This window comes from Protobothrops mucrosquamatus, unplaced genomic scaffold, assembly GCF_001527695.2.
Source record: "Protobothrops mucrosquamatus isolate PMUCROS unplaced genomic scaffold, P.Mucros_1.0 scaffold5, whole genome shotgun sequence".
NCBI classification, from domain to species: domain Eukaryota; kingdom Metazoa; phylum Chordata; class Lepidosauria; order Squamata; family Viperidae; genus Protobothrops; species Protobothrops mucrosquamatus.
In genome coordinates, this window is record NW_015386392.1 from 3,716,754 (window position 1) to 3,732,796 (window position 16,043).

A 16,043-nucleotide genomic window follows, 5' to 3' on the forward strand; every position below is an offset into this window, starting at 1 on the left:
CGGGACTGACCTAGGGTGAATTTTTAAATAGGGACAATTTTAATGATTTTAAACAAGACACAGCTACAAATATTTGGTTTTTAATTGGCTTTTATAGGGAAATGTTTTGTATTGTTTTTAATATGCTGTGAGCCGCCCTGAGTCCCATGGGGGAGAAGGGCGGCATATAAGTTAAAGTTAAATAAAATAAATAAATAAATAAATAAAATAAACTAATTTTTCTTTCTTTCTTTTCTTTCTTTTTTCCTTTCTTTCTGAATTTGAGGAAAAGAAAGATATAGAAGCCAGGATGGAAGGCAGTAGTTATAAAGATACAGGCAAAAATAGCGGTGATTAAAAACTTGCACACTTGCAAAAAATCCCCAGAGATATGGAGATTTACTTTGGAAGACAGAATTCTCTGAGGTAATTCCCTACTCTGGAAGCCAACTGTCCTCAAAAATAAGAGCAGAGTTTTCATCAGTAACATTCAGAAAGCTGAAAGTTGAAAATCTAGCTGTTCGAACATGTGCCAGGGATCTAGAGATGTAGTTAAGTAGACACTTGCACATGTATGGAAATATTTACTGTGGCTTTATGATATTTATAGTTAATGGATGGTTTAATTATGGTTTATTGAAATTTATTTACATTTTGCTATACCTTATCCATTTCATTATTACTTTGAAGGCCCAACTAAAGTGACAAAGAAATAGTTGTAATCAATCAAATAGTTGTAATCAATCAAAAATAGTTGTAATCAATCAAAAAGTTGAAAGCCCAACTAAAGTGACAAAGCAATAGTTGTAATCAATTAAACAAATACATCTATGTTAAAGCAGCTCCCTGCAAGTGAATTTTCTCCTAAAGTATTTTTAGGCATGTAAGCAGCCAGTACAGGTAGTTCTCGACTTACAGCCACTTAGCAACCATTCAAAGTTATGACAGAAAGGCACTTATGACCTGGGTGCAATGTTCCAATGGCCACCAACCCCTCTCTGTGATCATATGACCATGATTTACAATATTTTTGCCAGAAACTGCCGTTTACTTCTGATTTTCTGCAAATGAAAGGCCTATAGTGAAACATTCACTTAATGACTGCTGCATTCGCTTAATGACTGACACGAAAAAGGTCATAATAATCTAGCATAGTCACTTAATGCTTAACAACTGTCACAACTTATGACCCTAATTGCAAGCTCAATTACAGTCACAAGTTGAGGACTACCTGTATAATGGCCATGAAACTTGAAAAGTTATCTAAAGTTACTTGCTAAAGTCCCTCTATGAGGAAGATGAGTAGATAGATAGATAGATAGATAGATAGATAGATAGATAGATAGATAGATAGATAGATACAGACATATGATAGCTAGATAGCTAGATAGATAGATAGACATATGATAGATAGATAGATAAATAGACATATGATAGATAGATAGATAGATAGATAGAGACACAGACATGATAGATAGATAGATAGATAGATAGAGATATGACAGAGATAGATAGATAGACAGACATATGATAGATAGATAGACAGACATATGATAGAGATAGATAGATAGATAGATAGATAGATAGATAGATAGATAGATAGATAGATAGATAGATAGATAGAGACAGACAGACAGACAGACAGACAGACAGACAGACAAATAGACAGACAGACAGATGGATGGATAGAGACAGACATTACATAGATAGATGGATAGATAGATAGATAGATAGATAGATAGATAGATAGATAGATAGATAGATAGATAGATAGATAGATAGATAGATAGATAGATAGATAAGTGAGTAAGTAAGTAAGTAAATAACATTTAAAAAAATCAAGCTTCTTATTCTTTTTCTGTCTTCAACAAAAACTGACCAATCTGAAACTTTCTTCTACTGCTAAGGAATCTGTTTTGTTCCCAGCCAACCTGAGAAGCTTCCAATGTGTTAGAAGTATAGTAAGGATGAAGCTATTTCCTGACAAGTGTCTAAGTTTGTAATCTTAAATCTGAACATTGACCTTCTTTTAGGACCACCCTTTATGCCACTCTTAATCCCTTTCTTAATGGAAATCTTCTGACGAGCTAAATTCTTAAAGCTTGAGCAGAACTTTCAGAAAGAGGAATTCAGCATTTCTTGAGGCCTGAATTTGTTGCAAAGGTCATCAAAGGTCATTTCCCAACTCGGGACTTCCAGTGTCTTTATAGCACCAACCAGCCATCACTGATAAATGATTAAGCTTATTTTCATTTCTGCTATTTTGGCACTCTGGAAGATACTCTAGGCCAGTGGTGGCGAACCTATGGCACGGGTGCCAGAGACGGCACTCGGAGCCCCCTCTGTGGGCACACATGCTGTTGCCCCAGCCTTGCCTCCCCCCGCGACCCCCTCCTCACCAGCAGCCCCCCTGGAGGAGAGCCACCCCCGAGCGTGGCCCATGTGGAGCAGCGCAGCCAAGGACATGGCAGCCAGGCAGCGTAGACAAGACTCTGCCCTCACGCCCCATCACGCACAGTTGATGCTGTGGGGCGCGGGCAGAGGGCGTGGGGGCCTCTACTCAGTGAGTAGCCCTGCGGGTAGGTGGGGGGGCAGGGGGTGGAGCGGGGGCATGGCCAGTTTTTGGGCACTCGGTCTCCAAAAGGTTTGCCATCACTGCTCTAGGCTGCTTTGCAGGAAATGGTTTTAGAAAGATTTGTCTTGGAAATCAGGTACTGATAGTCCTTGACTTACAACCATTGATTTGAAGTTACAACGGAACTTGAAAAAAGGGACTTATGATCGGTCCTCGTACTTACGACCCTTTGAGTATCCCCATGGCCCTATGATCAAAATCCAAATGTAATCGCAGTTGGTAGCATTCTCTGACCTTCCCATCTGGCTTCTGACAAGCAAAGTCAGTGGGGGAAGCTGTATCTGCTTAACAATCACATGATTCACTTAACAACTGCAGCGATTCACTTAATAACCATGGCAAAAGAGGGTTGTAAAATTGGGCACGAGTCACTTAATAAACATTTTGTTTAGCAAGAGAAATTTTGGTCCCCGTTATGGCTGTAAGTTGAGGACTATCTGTACTCTGAGAAGAGACTGTGGAGATAGAAATGAGGGACTACGGTATGTTATTGGGGAATTAAGCCCTTTCTAATTAGGGGATACAATTACAATGACTACAGTTATGGCCATTTTGTTTTGCCAATATAGTACAAAATTTGGTTTCCTACAAATCTAATTATGCCCAGTTATAAGCTTCCTTCTTAGTGGTGAAAAGACCTGCCTGACAGAAAGACTGTGAAGAAAGACTCTTGAAAGTCTCCATATCTGTGGTACTTTCATCTCCCAAAGTTCAGTTCAATTACTGGAATTCTTGTAACCCTATCCCTTTCTTCTTGATAAATCTTACTAAAGAGGAAAAAAAACAAAACAAAAAGGCACTAGAGAGGAAATGAATTTACATTTTTTTTCGGAACCACTTAAGGAAAGAATTGCAATTGAAAACCATCGTGTTTTCTCATTCCTAATTAGTGAACCATGAGATCATTCAGACCTATATTTGCATCCAGATATTTGGAATTAAATAGTGAAATGGCAAATTCCCTAAGGTGTTACCTGACACGGAATTTGTAAACACCTAGTGTCATGGGTTCATTTTACATCACCCTCAGGAAGATTAAGTCCCATTCAGCTAGTGATCTTTGCCCACAACCACATTGCTGTACAATGCCACCTGGAGAAGTAACGCAATACTTACATCCACAATGAGGAAATCAAGCCAGCACCAAGCATTGGTGAAGTACTTCTTAAAGCCATAGGCCACCCATTTGAGAAGCATTTCCAAAACAAAGATGTAGGTGAAGATTTTATCTGCATATTCCAGCATAGTTTTGATGTTCTTCCTTTCATCCAAGTAGATGTCTTCAAAGGCCTGGGAGAACAAGATGGCATATTGAAGCATTTCCCATTGCAGATATTTTTTTTGAAAAGAATAACAGATTAACCCAATTGCAAGGAACCTTGGAGGTCTTCTAGTCCAGGGCTTTTCAACCTTTTCACCCAATGTACCACTTTTAGGATATGGCAACATCCAGGTACCACCAGTCGCCTAGCAAGGTGTCAAAAACTTGATGACCAAAAAAAAAAAAAAAGGAAAAAAGTGATAAAGTACAGGTAGTCCTCAACTTACAACAGTTCGCTTAGTGACTGTTCGAAGTTACAATGGCACTGAAAAAAGTGTCCCCCAAGCCACAGCCGAGCAAGACGCCTGCCTGCCCACCCGGCGGCGCTCTTTCTCCTGTCCGAGGGGGGTGTTTGGTTTTAATTTCCTCGGTCTGCTGGGGGGTTGCAGCAGGTTTTGGTCACTTCACATGACCCTGGGACACTGTGACCGTCATAAATATGAATCAGTTGCCAAGTATCTGAATGTAAATCACAAGACTCTGGAGATGCTGCAACATTCCAGCTGATTGGCGCTTTTTCTGGGCTCAGCAGAAGTGCCAGGATCAGCACTGAGCTCCAGCTGGATCCTGGCGCTGATCCTGGCGCTTCCACTGAGCCCTGACAGTCCCGAAGAAGCGCCAATCAGCTGGAAAGTGGCACTGATCCTGGTGCTTCCGCTGAGCCCTGACAGCCCTGCAGCTCGAGCCATCTCTCGCTCAGGCTTGTGCGGTGCTGCCACCGGTTCAGCTCATTCCCCTCCCCCGCTACCACTGTACTAGGATGGTCACGTACCACCTGCCAGGTGCCAATGTACCACAGGTGGTACCCGTATCACTGGTTGAAAAGCCCTGATCTAGTCCAACCCCCTGCTCAAACAGGAAAACCTATATCACTTCAGATAAATGGTTGTCCAATCTCTTCTTAAAAACTACCAGTGTTGCAACACCCACAGCTTCTGGAGGCAAGCCCGATTAATTGTTCTCACTGTCAGGAAATTTCTCCTTAGTTCTAGTTTGCTTCTCTCCTTGATTACTTTCCATCCATTGCTTCTTGTCCTGCCCTCATGTGCTTTGAAGAATAGGTTGATCCCCTCTTCTTTCAGGCAGCCCCTGAGATATTGGAACACTGTTACCATGTCACCCCTAGTCCTTCTTTTTATTAAACTAGACCAGTGGTGGCGAACCTATGGCACGGGTGCCAGAGGCGGCACTCAGAGCCCTTTCTGTGGGCACGCATGCTGTCGCCCCAGCCCCGCCACCCCCCACGGCTCCCTCCTTACCAGCAGCCCCCCCGGAGGAGAGTCGCCCCGGGTGCAGCCTGTGCGGAGTAGCACAGCCAAGGACATGACAGCCGGACAGCGAGGGCAAGACTCCACCTTCGTGCGCCATCGCATACAGATGATGCTGCAGGGCGCGGTCAAAGGGCATGACTGCCATGACACTACTGGGCCGCCATGGCGATCTGCTGTGGTGGGCTGTGGAGGTGGTGGGTGGCCTTGTGGGCAGGAGAGGTGGGGTGGGGCAGCGACGAGGCAGTTTTTGGGCACTCCTCTCTAAAAGGTTCGCCATCACTGAACTAGACAAACCCAATTCCTATAATGGTTTTTCTTTTTTTTTTCAATATAAAATTTTTATTATTTTCATCATAAAAAAAAACATCACAAATATTACACAATACTATATGAAAACCCACCCCCCACCTATAATGGCTTTTCATGTTTTATCCTTCAGTCCCCTAATCATCTTTGTTGCTCTTATCTGCACTCTTTCTACAGTTGGAAGGGACCTTGGAGGTCTTCTATCTAGTCCAACTCCTTGCTCAAACAGTAGATCAGTTTCCAGCACCAGTGTTGCATATTGTTCTTTGATCAACAACTGTTTTCTGTTGTCTTAGCCAGAGATCCTACTTACCTACATATACCTGATCATCTAAACCATGGGTGTCCATCCTTAGCAACTTTAAGACTTGTGGACTTCAACTGCCAGAATTCCCTAGCCAGGCATTCTGGGAGTTGAAGTCCACAAGTCTTAAAGTTGCCAAGGTTGAACACCTCTGATCTAAACTGAGATGCCTAGAATTCTCCAACTAAGGTACAGAATTCAGGGCCTCTAATTATCATCAAATCAAGGATTTCCTAAAATGAAGTGTTCATTCCTTTATGTTAACAAAAGACAATTATGAACCTTGAATCTTTCTTCCAAACCAGCAATAGATGGTGTTTTCCGTCATATTCAAAAGGAACCACATACTGAGGTGATAACACAAATCACATCTATTTAAAAAAAAAAAAAAGAGGTGGAAATTATAGGTTTTATATTTACCAAAGCTCCACTGCTGAGAAGAATCATGAAAATGATGAATGTCTCAAACCAACTGTGTTCAACAATTTGATAGCAGGTTTTCCTCAGCCGCCACCAAATGTTGCCAGGGAATTTTGTGACATCCACTGAACAGCATGGGAGAATATGGACACAAACTAAAAAAAAAAGACAAAAAGCCAGAACAATCATTTTAATAGTGAAAATTAGTATAGGAATCCCTCTGACAGCTACACTCTATTGGTTTGCAATAGAGCTGGTCCTTGACATACAACCAAAAGTGAGCCCAACATTTCTGTTGTTAGGTGAGAAATTTGTTAAGTGAGTTTTGCCCCATTTTACATCCTTTCTTGCCACAGTTGTTAAATGAATCAGTGCAGTTGTTAAATTAGTGACACAGTCGTAAAGTGAATCTGGCTTTCCTATTGATTTTGCTTGTCAGAAAGTCGCAAAAGGTGATCACGTGACTCTGGGACACTGCAACCGTCATAAATACGAGTCAGTTTCCAAGCATCTGAGTTTTGATCATATGACCATGGGGATGCTGCAATGGTTGTGAGTGTGAAAAACGTTCATAAGTCACTTCTTTCAGTGCCATTGTAATTTTGAACGGTCACTAAACAATCTGTTGTAAGTCGAGGCCTACTTGTCGTGAGGTAGGTCAGTGTAAACCAGATTTAGCTTTATTTATTTATTAAACCATTATGCCACCCATCTCTCTTAGAGGCGAATATAGGCAGCTTACAATAAATAAAAACAATGTGAAATTAAAAGATTAAAACAATAAACAGTAACACTAAAAAGATGGAACATCTTTTGGGATGGGGAAGAAGACAGGAAGTTGCATGGGGGGGGGAAGGAGATGGGGCCTTATCTTAGTCCATTAGTCTCCAGAATGGCACGTTCCTATTGGGGCCCCATGCCAGTTGGCACAGCCAAGTCTTCAGGCCCTTGCAGAAGACCAAAATATGGGCGCAGATCTCACCTTGGGAGGCACAAATGTTCCTAAAGATGGGGGAAAGAAAAGACTCTTCTCTTGGACTCTACCAGCCAACATTCCTTGGCTGATGGGGTCCACAGCATGCCTCTTCTGCCAACACAGGTGGGGCGGGCCAATCCCATTGGGGTGAGACGGTTCCTCAAATACCATGGAACCATGCCATGAAGGACTTTAAAGATAAGAACCAACACCTTGAATTGGACCCAAAAGCAAACCAGAAACCAATGTAGCTCATGCAACAAGAGTGTTATGGGCAGGGCTTTTTTTGTCATAGAACGCCCAGAATGGAGTTCCGGCACCTTTTTTGGATGGAACCTTGTAGGGTAGGCAAGGTGGGTTGTATGACGTGTGTGAGTTCCAGCACCTTTTTTTAAAGAAAAAAAGCACTGGTTACAGGAGCCAGTTAGGGGCCCCAAGAACCGTACAGGTAGTCCTCGGCTTATGACCACAATAGAGCCCAAAATTTCTGTTGCTAAGCAAGACATTTGTTAAGTGAATTTTGCCCCATTTTACAACTGCTCTTGCCACAGTTGTTAAGTTAGTAATATGGTTATTAAGTAAATCTGGCTTCCCTATTGACATTGCTTATCAGAAGGTCACAAAAGGATCAGATGATCCTGAAAATGCCATAAACATGAATCAGTTGCCAAGCATCCAAATTTTGATCATGACCATGGGGATACTGCATTGATTGTAAGTGAAAAATGGACATTTTTTTCTGCTTGAGCACCGGGTTGGACTAGAACAGGGGTAGGCAACCTTGGCTCTTTTATGACTCGTGGACTTCAACTCCCAGAATTCCTGAGCCAGCCATGCTGAGGGGAAAGGGAGAGGTTTCCAAGCTGAGCCATGCTGGCTCAGGAATTCTGGGAGTTGAAGTCCACGAGTCATAAAAGAGCCAAGGTTGCCTACCCCTGGACTAGAAGATCTCCTAGGTCTTGTCCAATTCCGTTATTTTTTCCTCAGTGCCATTGCAACTTTGAACAGTCATTAAAAGAACTGTTTTAAGTTGAGGACTACCTGTATACATCCCTTTCTTTTTTTAACTACATGCCTTAATTTCTTCAGTTTATTATTTCTTATTCCTTTTCTTTGCTCTGGGCAATGCTTATTCCCAAAGGGGAGTAGAATGACAGGCATGTATGGGACTGAAGCATAGATATCATAGGTATGTTTTGTTTGGCACCTGTTTTTGCACTCAGAAAAGCAAGATTGAAATTGGGCGATGTGGCTGACAGGCTGTGCATCCTTGAGCTAAGTCAACTGTATCCTGCCCTCTGAAGATTGCTGATGAGAACTAATGCCTTACTGGGCTCCAGTTTTCCTAGCTCAAGTTTGCTTACAAATATTTCTTATGATTCATTGGTAACAGATATGACTTTGCTCCACACCATGGCGATGGGCAATCGTTCTGGGAATAAAAGCAAGCCTTTTAATGCAATTTAAAAGTAATGCATGTCATTTTCTCACAGATTCTTCTTTTTATCTTTTGTTCCTCCTCACAGTCCTTTCCCTTAAAGCACAACCATTTCAAAGCAGGAGAAAAAAAAATCTTAAATGACATCACAGTAAGATCTGCCATGGGACAATGGCATATTGTGTGTATCTGAACGTGCGTGTGGATGGATGGATGAGAGAAAAGAGAGTGGAGTGTGTTTTAAAATAGTAGGCTTTTACGGCTATGAGAAAGGAAGATAATGCTAGGTTGTCACAGAGTGAGAGGCCTTGATCAGACAGAAATATTTGCAGATAAACTCAGGATATTTTAGAGAACTTTCAAAACCATCCTTTCTTCGGATATGATTTTTATATAATTTCCATCGCCCTGTGCTACCATGAAGTTGGACATTACAATGTCCAACACTTCTGAAGTTCCCAGACTGATAATGCCAAGGCGAACAAATAAATACGCATCCTTATATGGAAATCTGCAGGGAGGGTCAAAAAAGCACCTTAGGGCAGGATAAGAATTATGGATGGAAGCTTATCAAAGAGAGAAGCAACCTAGAATTAAGGAGAGATTTCCTAACAATGAGGACAATTAACCAGTGGAACAGCTTGCCATCAGAAGCTGTGGTTGCTCCATCACTGGAGATTTTTAAGAAGAGAGTGGACAGCCACTTGTCCAGAATTTTATAAGTTCTCCTGCTTGAGCAGGGTTGGACTAGAAGGCTTCTGTTATTCTGTATTCTGTATGCCACAATCACACAGGTGTCATGTATGTATTGTAAAAAAAAAAAGGAGTGCTTCTCACATGTGATTGTAGTCACCAGCTTGACTTTTTTGACCCCTTATGGACTCCCCTATATACTTATTAACATAGGCTAACCAGTTTGGTTACAAATGGGGGATTAGGGAATTAACTTGTAAAATTGAATTGAAGCCATGGAGCATGGAGTCAAACTCTACCAAGCTTACCCACAGCTTTCAATTCAGCACCATTAAAATATTTTCCCACAGTCCAGTTCTGAGACTAGAAGTACCGGTAAGTCATGATGAAGGTTACGGGGGAAACATCCCAAAGAAGCAGGACTTTTGGCAGGTAAGCAAGGGAAATATAGATTTGTTTTCCAACTGATTCCTTGGAGTCAGATCTCGCCCACCTCTAGCTTGCAAATTACAACACACTGTTTGGTCTCTGGAGATGTCACTACAAAACCTTGCCCTTAGCTTTGTTTTGATCACCATATTTGATGGCACAAAGTTAAAATATCAGCCATATTTTAAGAAAGGGACAACATCCTAGGTAAGCCTGTCAAGAGTCATGATGCACCACTGGGTTCAGGCTAATTTGGAGAGATATAACACCTCTTCTTGACAACCTCCAGTGATGGAACACCCACAACTTCTGGAGGCAAGCCATTCCACTGATTAATTGTTCTCAGGAAATTTCTCTTTAGTTCTAGGTTGGATCGCTCTTTAATGGTTTTCCACCCATTACATCTTGTCCTGCCCTCAAGTGTAGATGGGAATTTTAGATGGGAAATTTTGTTCCCTTATCTGCCATCTGCTGGGCCATTGATTGTTCTCCTCAGCAATTGCTGCGCACTTGTAAGCCAGCCTTTTCAATAACTTTGTTTAGTATTTGTTGCTGTAGCAATGGGGTTCTGGGGGTCCCACGATTTGGTCTGAGGAAGGGCATCTTGCTCTAAGGAAGGTGCTGTAGGTGTAGGGGCCTCAGAGAACACCCACTCTACTTTCATTTCATTGTAATGGAAAAATTTAAGGGAAATTGAATGGGCAAAAGAATCACAAAACTTTAGTCAAAGAAAGCATCCTAAATATTTTCCAAAGCACGAACTTGCATTTATCAAAGAAAGTGCCATCTCTTTCAGTACTGTTTAATCCTTTATGGGGAGTTACTGTAGGTCACAAAAAGAACCTATGGACAATTTGAATTATTTGTTTGAATTTTTCCATTGCTGTCTCCCAGGCAATGGTTTTGGGTAGGGGTAGGCAACCTTGGCTCTTTTATGACTCGTGGACTTCAACTCCCAGAATTCCTGAGCCAGCATGGCTCAGCTTGGAAACCTCCCCCTTTCCCCTCAACATGGCTGGCTCAGGTAATTCATATTACCAGTAAACTGAAGGACTAAAACAGATTAACCCAATTGCAAGGAACCTTGGAGGTCTTCTAGTCCAGGGCTTTTCAACCTTTTCACCCAATGTACCACTTTTAGGATATGGCAACATCCGGGTACCACCAGTCGCCTAGCAAGGTGTCAAAAACTTGATGACAAAAAAAAAAAAAAGGAAAAGAAGTGATAAAGTACAGGTAGTCCTCGACTTACAACAGTTTGCTTAGTGACTGTTCGAAGTTACAATGGCACTGAAAAAAGTGCCCCCCAAGGCACAGCTGAGCAAGACACCTGCCTGCCCGCCCGCGCTCTTCCTCCTGTCCGAGGTTTCCATTGTTGTGAGCATTTCTCTTGAGGATTGGCAGCGGGGGTGGGGTGGGGGTGTTTGGTTTTTATCCCCCCCATCTTACTGGGTGGTTGCAGCAGGTTTTGGTCACTTGAAATGACCGTGGGACACTGTGACGTCATAAATATGAATCAGTTGCCAAGCATCTGAATGTAAATCACAAGACCCTGAAGATGCCGCAACATTCAAGCTGATTGGTGCTTCTTCTGGGCTCAGCAGATGCGCCAGGATCAGTGCTGCTTTCCAGCTGGAGCCTGGCGCCGATCCTGGCGCTTCCACTAAGCCCTGACAGCCCTGCAGCTCCAGCCATCTGTCGCTCAGGCTTGTGCGGTGCTGCCGCCGGTTCAGCTCATTCCCCTCCCCCGCTACCACTTTTCTAGGATGGTCGCGTACCACCTGCCAGGTGCCAATGTACCACAGGTGGTACCCGTACCACTGGTTGAAAAGCCCTGGACTAAAAGACTGGAGAAGTAATTTAGTACCTTTCCTTTAGTTTCCTTTCCTTTCCTGAGCTGTGGTGGTGCAGTGGTTAATCGATCCTGATGAGATCAAGGTTGACTCAGCCTTCCATCCTTCAGAGGATGGTAAAATGAGGACCCAGATTATTGGGGACCATATGCTGACTCTGTAAACCACTTAGAGAGGGCTTTAAAGTATTGTGAAGTGGTATATGTCTAAGTGCTATTACTGTATGAATATGGATTTTGAAGAGTAGTGTCTGGAAAGAAACCTTCCAAGAGACACAAGGAATGGCCTTGAGAAAAGGAGGAAGAGCTACTACAGAGGTAATGTCAGATAAAAGAAACTTGAACCCAGGGCAGAACTATAACCTGAGAAAATGACTTACACAAGATTCTCCTTCATTCTGAGAAAGGTAAAAGGAAGGAGGAAGGAAGTGCATTCAGACCTGCAAGATTCTGTTAAAATATCTTTATAATAAAAATATTGGCCTGCATGACTTTGATTTACCCTAAAAGGCTGACAGTTGTATATTCTCAAAGCTCACTTCTGTTATACAGGTAGTCCTTGACTTACAACAGTTCATTTAGTGACCATTCAAAGTTATAACAGAACTGAAAAAAGTGACTTATGACCATTTTTCACAGTTACGACCCTTGTTGCATCCCCATGATCATATGATCAAAATTCAGATGCTTGGCAACTGGTTCACACTTATGACCGTTGCTGTGTCCTAAGGTCGTGTGATCCCCCTTCGCAGCCTTCTGACAAGCAAAGTCAATGGGGAAGACGGATTTACTTAATAACCGGGTTACTAACTTATCACCTGCTGTGATTCACTTAACAACAATGGCAAGAAAAGTCTTAAAAGGGGGGCAACATAATAAATCCCTCACTTAGCAACATAAATTTTGGGTCCAGTCATGGTCATAACTCGAGGACTACCTCTATTTTGCCATTTTCCATCGAGCACATTAATGTTCGGCTGCTGCATGGAAGCAAAACCACAAAGAAAATGTCTCAGACCTCAAGGCCTCTCCCTGTCTTGTGGGGCTTCTGTTATCTCCTTCAATCATTTTTCACATCCTATCTCTGGCAGTTATCTCCAAGTAATCCCCTCGGAGCAGGCTTGTTCCCAAGTTAAATAATCCTTGGGGATGTGTATGCTTGCAGCTTTCTGACAGCTCATCACATCTTAGTCCCTATCTTGATTCCCCTGTTTCCTGCTTCCACTCATAGCTCCCCAGGGAACAATCAGCTGCAATGGAACTTCATGCCTTTTGAGTAATTGCGTATATTAGGAGGAGAATTAAGAGTATTTTTCTCTCGTCTCATCTTGTTTTTTATTGGCAAGTAGAAGTGGGCTTCCCCCAAACCTGGAATGCTTTAATCTTAAAAAAAAAAAAATTGTCATAGCGTTTTATGCAATCAGATAAAGGTTACAGAAAATGGCTGTAGATCACCAGGCTGGGAGGAGAGGAATTGGTGGGGAAAGATAGGCTTTATTATCTAAATAATATCTCCATTTTTTTGCATGCTATCCTGTTAGGAAAATTAAACAAGTTCAATAATAAAAATTAAAGAAAGAAAGCATGGTGAGGGAACAGGGTTAAATTCACTGCTAGGCTGTACTTAAAGTGAAAGGCAAGGGAATGGTCTTCATCTAGAAAATGTAGACTTAGTGAACCTGTCCCCAATATTTTTTTTTTTACCAAGTTGGGGTGCCTCAACTAAGAAGTCCCTGCTGCCCAGGATAGCAGCCCATACAATCTCTTTGAGTAAAGAGATTCCTTGGTGAACCCCTGTACTGAATCAGGCAAGAAGCAAGCAAGAGATTGATTCGAAGTAATCTCAGACTGGCCCCACTAGAGACAGTGGTTAAGATATTGGACAGGATCTGGGAGACCTGGGTTCAAGCCCTCCCTAACTCATGCAAGCTTGCTCAATAGTAGTAACTGTGAGAGGGACCTCGGAGTCCTAGTGGACAATAACTTAAATATGAGCCAGCCGTGTGCTGCAGCTGCCAAAAAGGCCAACACAGTGCTGGGCTGCATTAACAGAGGGATAGAATCAAGATCACGTGAAGTGTTAATACCACTTTACAATGCCTTGGTAAGGCCACACTTGGAATACTGCATCCAGTTTTGGTCACCACGATGTAAAAAAGATGCTGAGACTCTGGAAAGAGTACAGAGAAGAGCAACAAAGATGATTAGGGGACTGGAGGCTAAAACATACAAGGAACGGTTGCTGGAATTGGGTATGTCTAGTTTAATGAAGAGAAGGACAAGGGGGGACATGATAGCAGTGTTCCAGTATCTCAGGGGCTGCCACAAAGAAGAGGGAGTCAAGCTATTCTCCAAGGCGCCTGAAGGCAGGACAAGAAGCAACGGATGAAAACTGATCAAGGAGAGAAGCAACCTAGAACTAAGGAGAAACTTCCTGACAGTTAGAACAATTAATCAGTGGAACAACCTGCCTCCAGAAGCGGTGAATGCTCCAACACTGGAGGTTTTTAAGAAGAGACTGGACAGCCATTTGTCTAAAATGGTGTAGGGTTCCTGCCTGAGCAGGGGGTTGGACTTGATGACCTCCAAGGTCCCTTCCAACTTTATTATTATTATTATTATTATTATTATTATTATTATTATTATTATTATTATTATTATTATTATTATTATTATTATTAAGCTAAGGGAGTAACTTTGAGCCAGCTATTATCTCATTCATCCTGATATATTTCATAGTTATGCTACTGTTGGGGGAAATTGATGGACAGAGTGCTACATATGCGATCTTGAGCTCTTGGAAAAAGGATAGGAGTATCCAAATTATCCGTCCGTCCGTCCGTCCGTCCGTCCGTCCGTCCGTCCGTCCGTCTATCTATCTATCTATCTATCTATCTATCTATCTATCTATCTATCTATCTATCTATCTATCTATCTCTGCTTATCTGATGAGGAGGTGTTTTGATCTTTTTGTTACCTTTTTATCTTTTTTATCTCTCTTGAATGGTGTGTAGATGTTGTTTATCACTATGTGCCTGTTGATGGCTCATTTGTTTGAGTGCCAGGTTCCAGGAATTCTATGATGTTTTTGGACTTGGCTTGGTCTGGGATGCTCAGTTTCCTAGCTGAAATTATGGTTAAGTCTATCTATGTATTGTGAAATTAAAAAGTTTCGTCTAGAATTTTTACTGCCAGTTAGTACCAGTTGGTGTTCGTGTATAGCGCTCCATATGTCACGCTGGCCACGTGACCAGAGAAATGTTTTTGGACAGCTCTGGTTCAATGGCCTTGAAACTGAGATGAGCGCCAGCCCCTGTAGTTGGCAACGACTAAAGGAATAAAATCTGCAGGGACTCCTTTATTTATTTATTTTTTTAAGAGCGCAAATGCTTATCTCGGTTTTGGTGCTGGAACTCTTGAATTGAAGCAGAATTTCAATGAATTTGAAATGTTTGAATGGGTCGTTCTCATATTTATTCTACCTGCTTTAATCCATTAAATGTTTTAGGAACAGATTTTTTTTCACATTCCTGGGGTTTATTAGATTGCTTGGTACAGCAATTTTAAGAACTGTGAAGGGTAACTCATCCTGTTTTTAATCAGTAGAACTCAAAAACAGATAAATTGACATAGTCCTTGCTAAATTGAAATTTTACACATGAAACTCTGACTTTGTTATTATTGACAGGAGAGAATATTAAAATAAATACACATTCTAATCTAACAAGCATTCATGTAGATGCAGTATTCTTGCTCTGCAAATAAGGGAAGGGCTCACATACAGGTCGTCCTCGACTTTCAACAGTTCATTTAGTGACTGTTCAAAATTATAATAGCACTGAAAAAAGTGACTTATGACTGTTTTTCACACTTACGGCCATTGCAGCATCCCCCAAAAGTTGGATGCTTGGCAACTGATTCATATTTATGACAGTTGCAGTGTCCCAGAATTATGTGATCTCCTTTTGTAACCTCCTTACAAGTAAGGTCAGTGAGGAAGCCAGATTAATTTAACAACCGTGGACTAGCTTAACAACTGCAGTGATTCACTTAACAGCCGTGGCAAGAAAGGTCATAAAATGGGGCAAAACTCACTTAACAAATATATCGCTTAACAATGGACACAATCGTGGTCATAAGTCAAGGACTATCTATATTACAATGTATTTATAGGGCAATGGTGGCTAACCTATGGCACGCGTGCCAGAAGCGGCACTCAGAGCCCTCTCTGTGGGCACGTGCGCCATGCCCCGGAGATGGCAACCGTCCTCTTCAACCAGCTGCCCGCTAACTCCCAGAGGTCCCACGTGGCTGGATGCATCCCAGCATCCATGTGCTCGCTGGCCTCTGTGTGCAGGGGCTGATGGTGTCAGGCAGCTGCCGCCCTGGCCCCTGCCTCGCCTTGCCCTGCGACAATGG

At 42.2% G+C, this 16,043-nt stretch overlaps 1 protein-coding gene across 1 annotated transcript in view; it reads right to left on the reverse strand.

Annotated features, from left to right (window-relative positions):
* LOC107303320 (sodium channel protein type 5 subunit alpha) overlaps positions 1-16,043 on the reverse strand; it is a 315,483-nt gene that overhangs the window by 63,685 nt on the left and 235,755 nt on the right. The window contains exons 19-20 of the mRNA XM_015832541.1: positions 6,237-6,391; positions 3,731-3,904 (exon numbers count right to left, since the gene is read on the reverse strand). Coding sequence (XP_015688027.1) covers positions 3,731-3,904; positions 6,237-6,391 — 329 coding nt within the window. The remainder of the gene's footprint in view (positions 1-3,730; positions 3,905-6,236; positions 6,392-16,043) is intronic.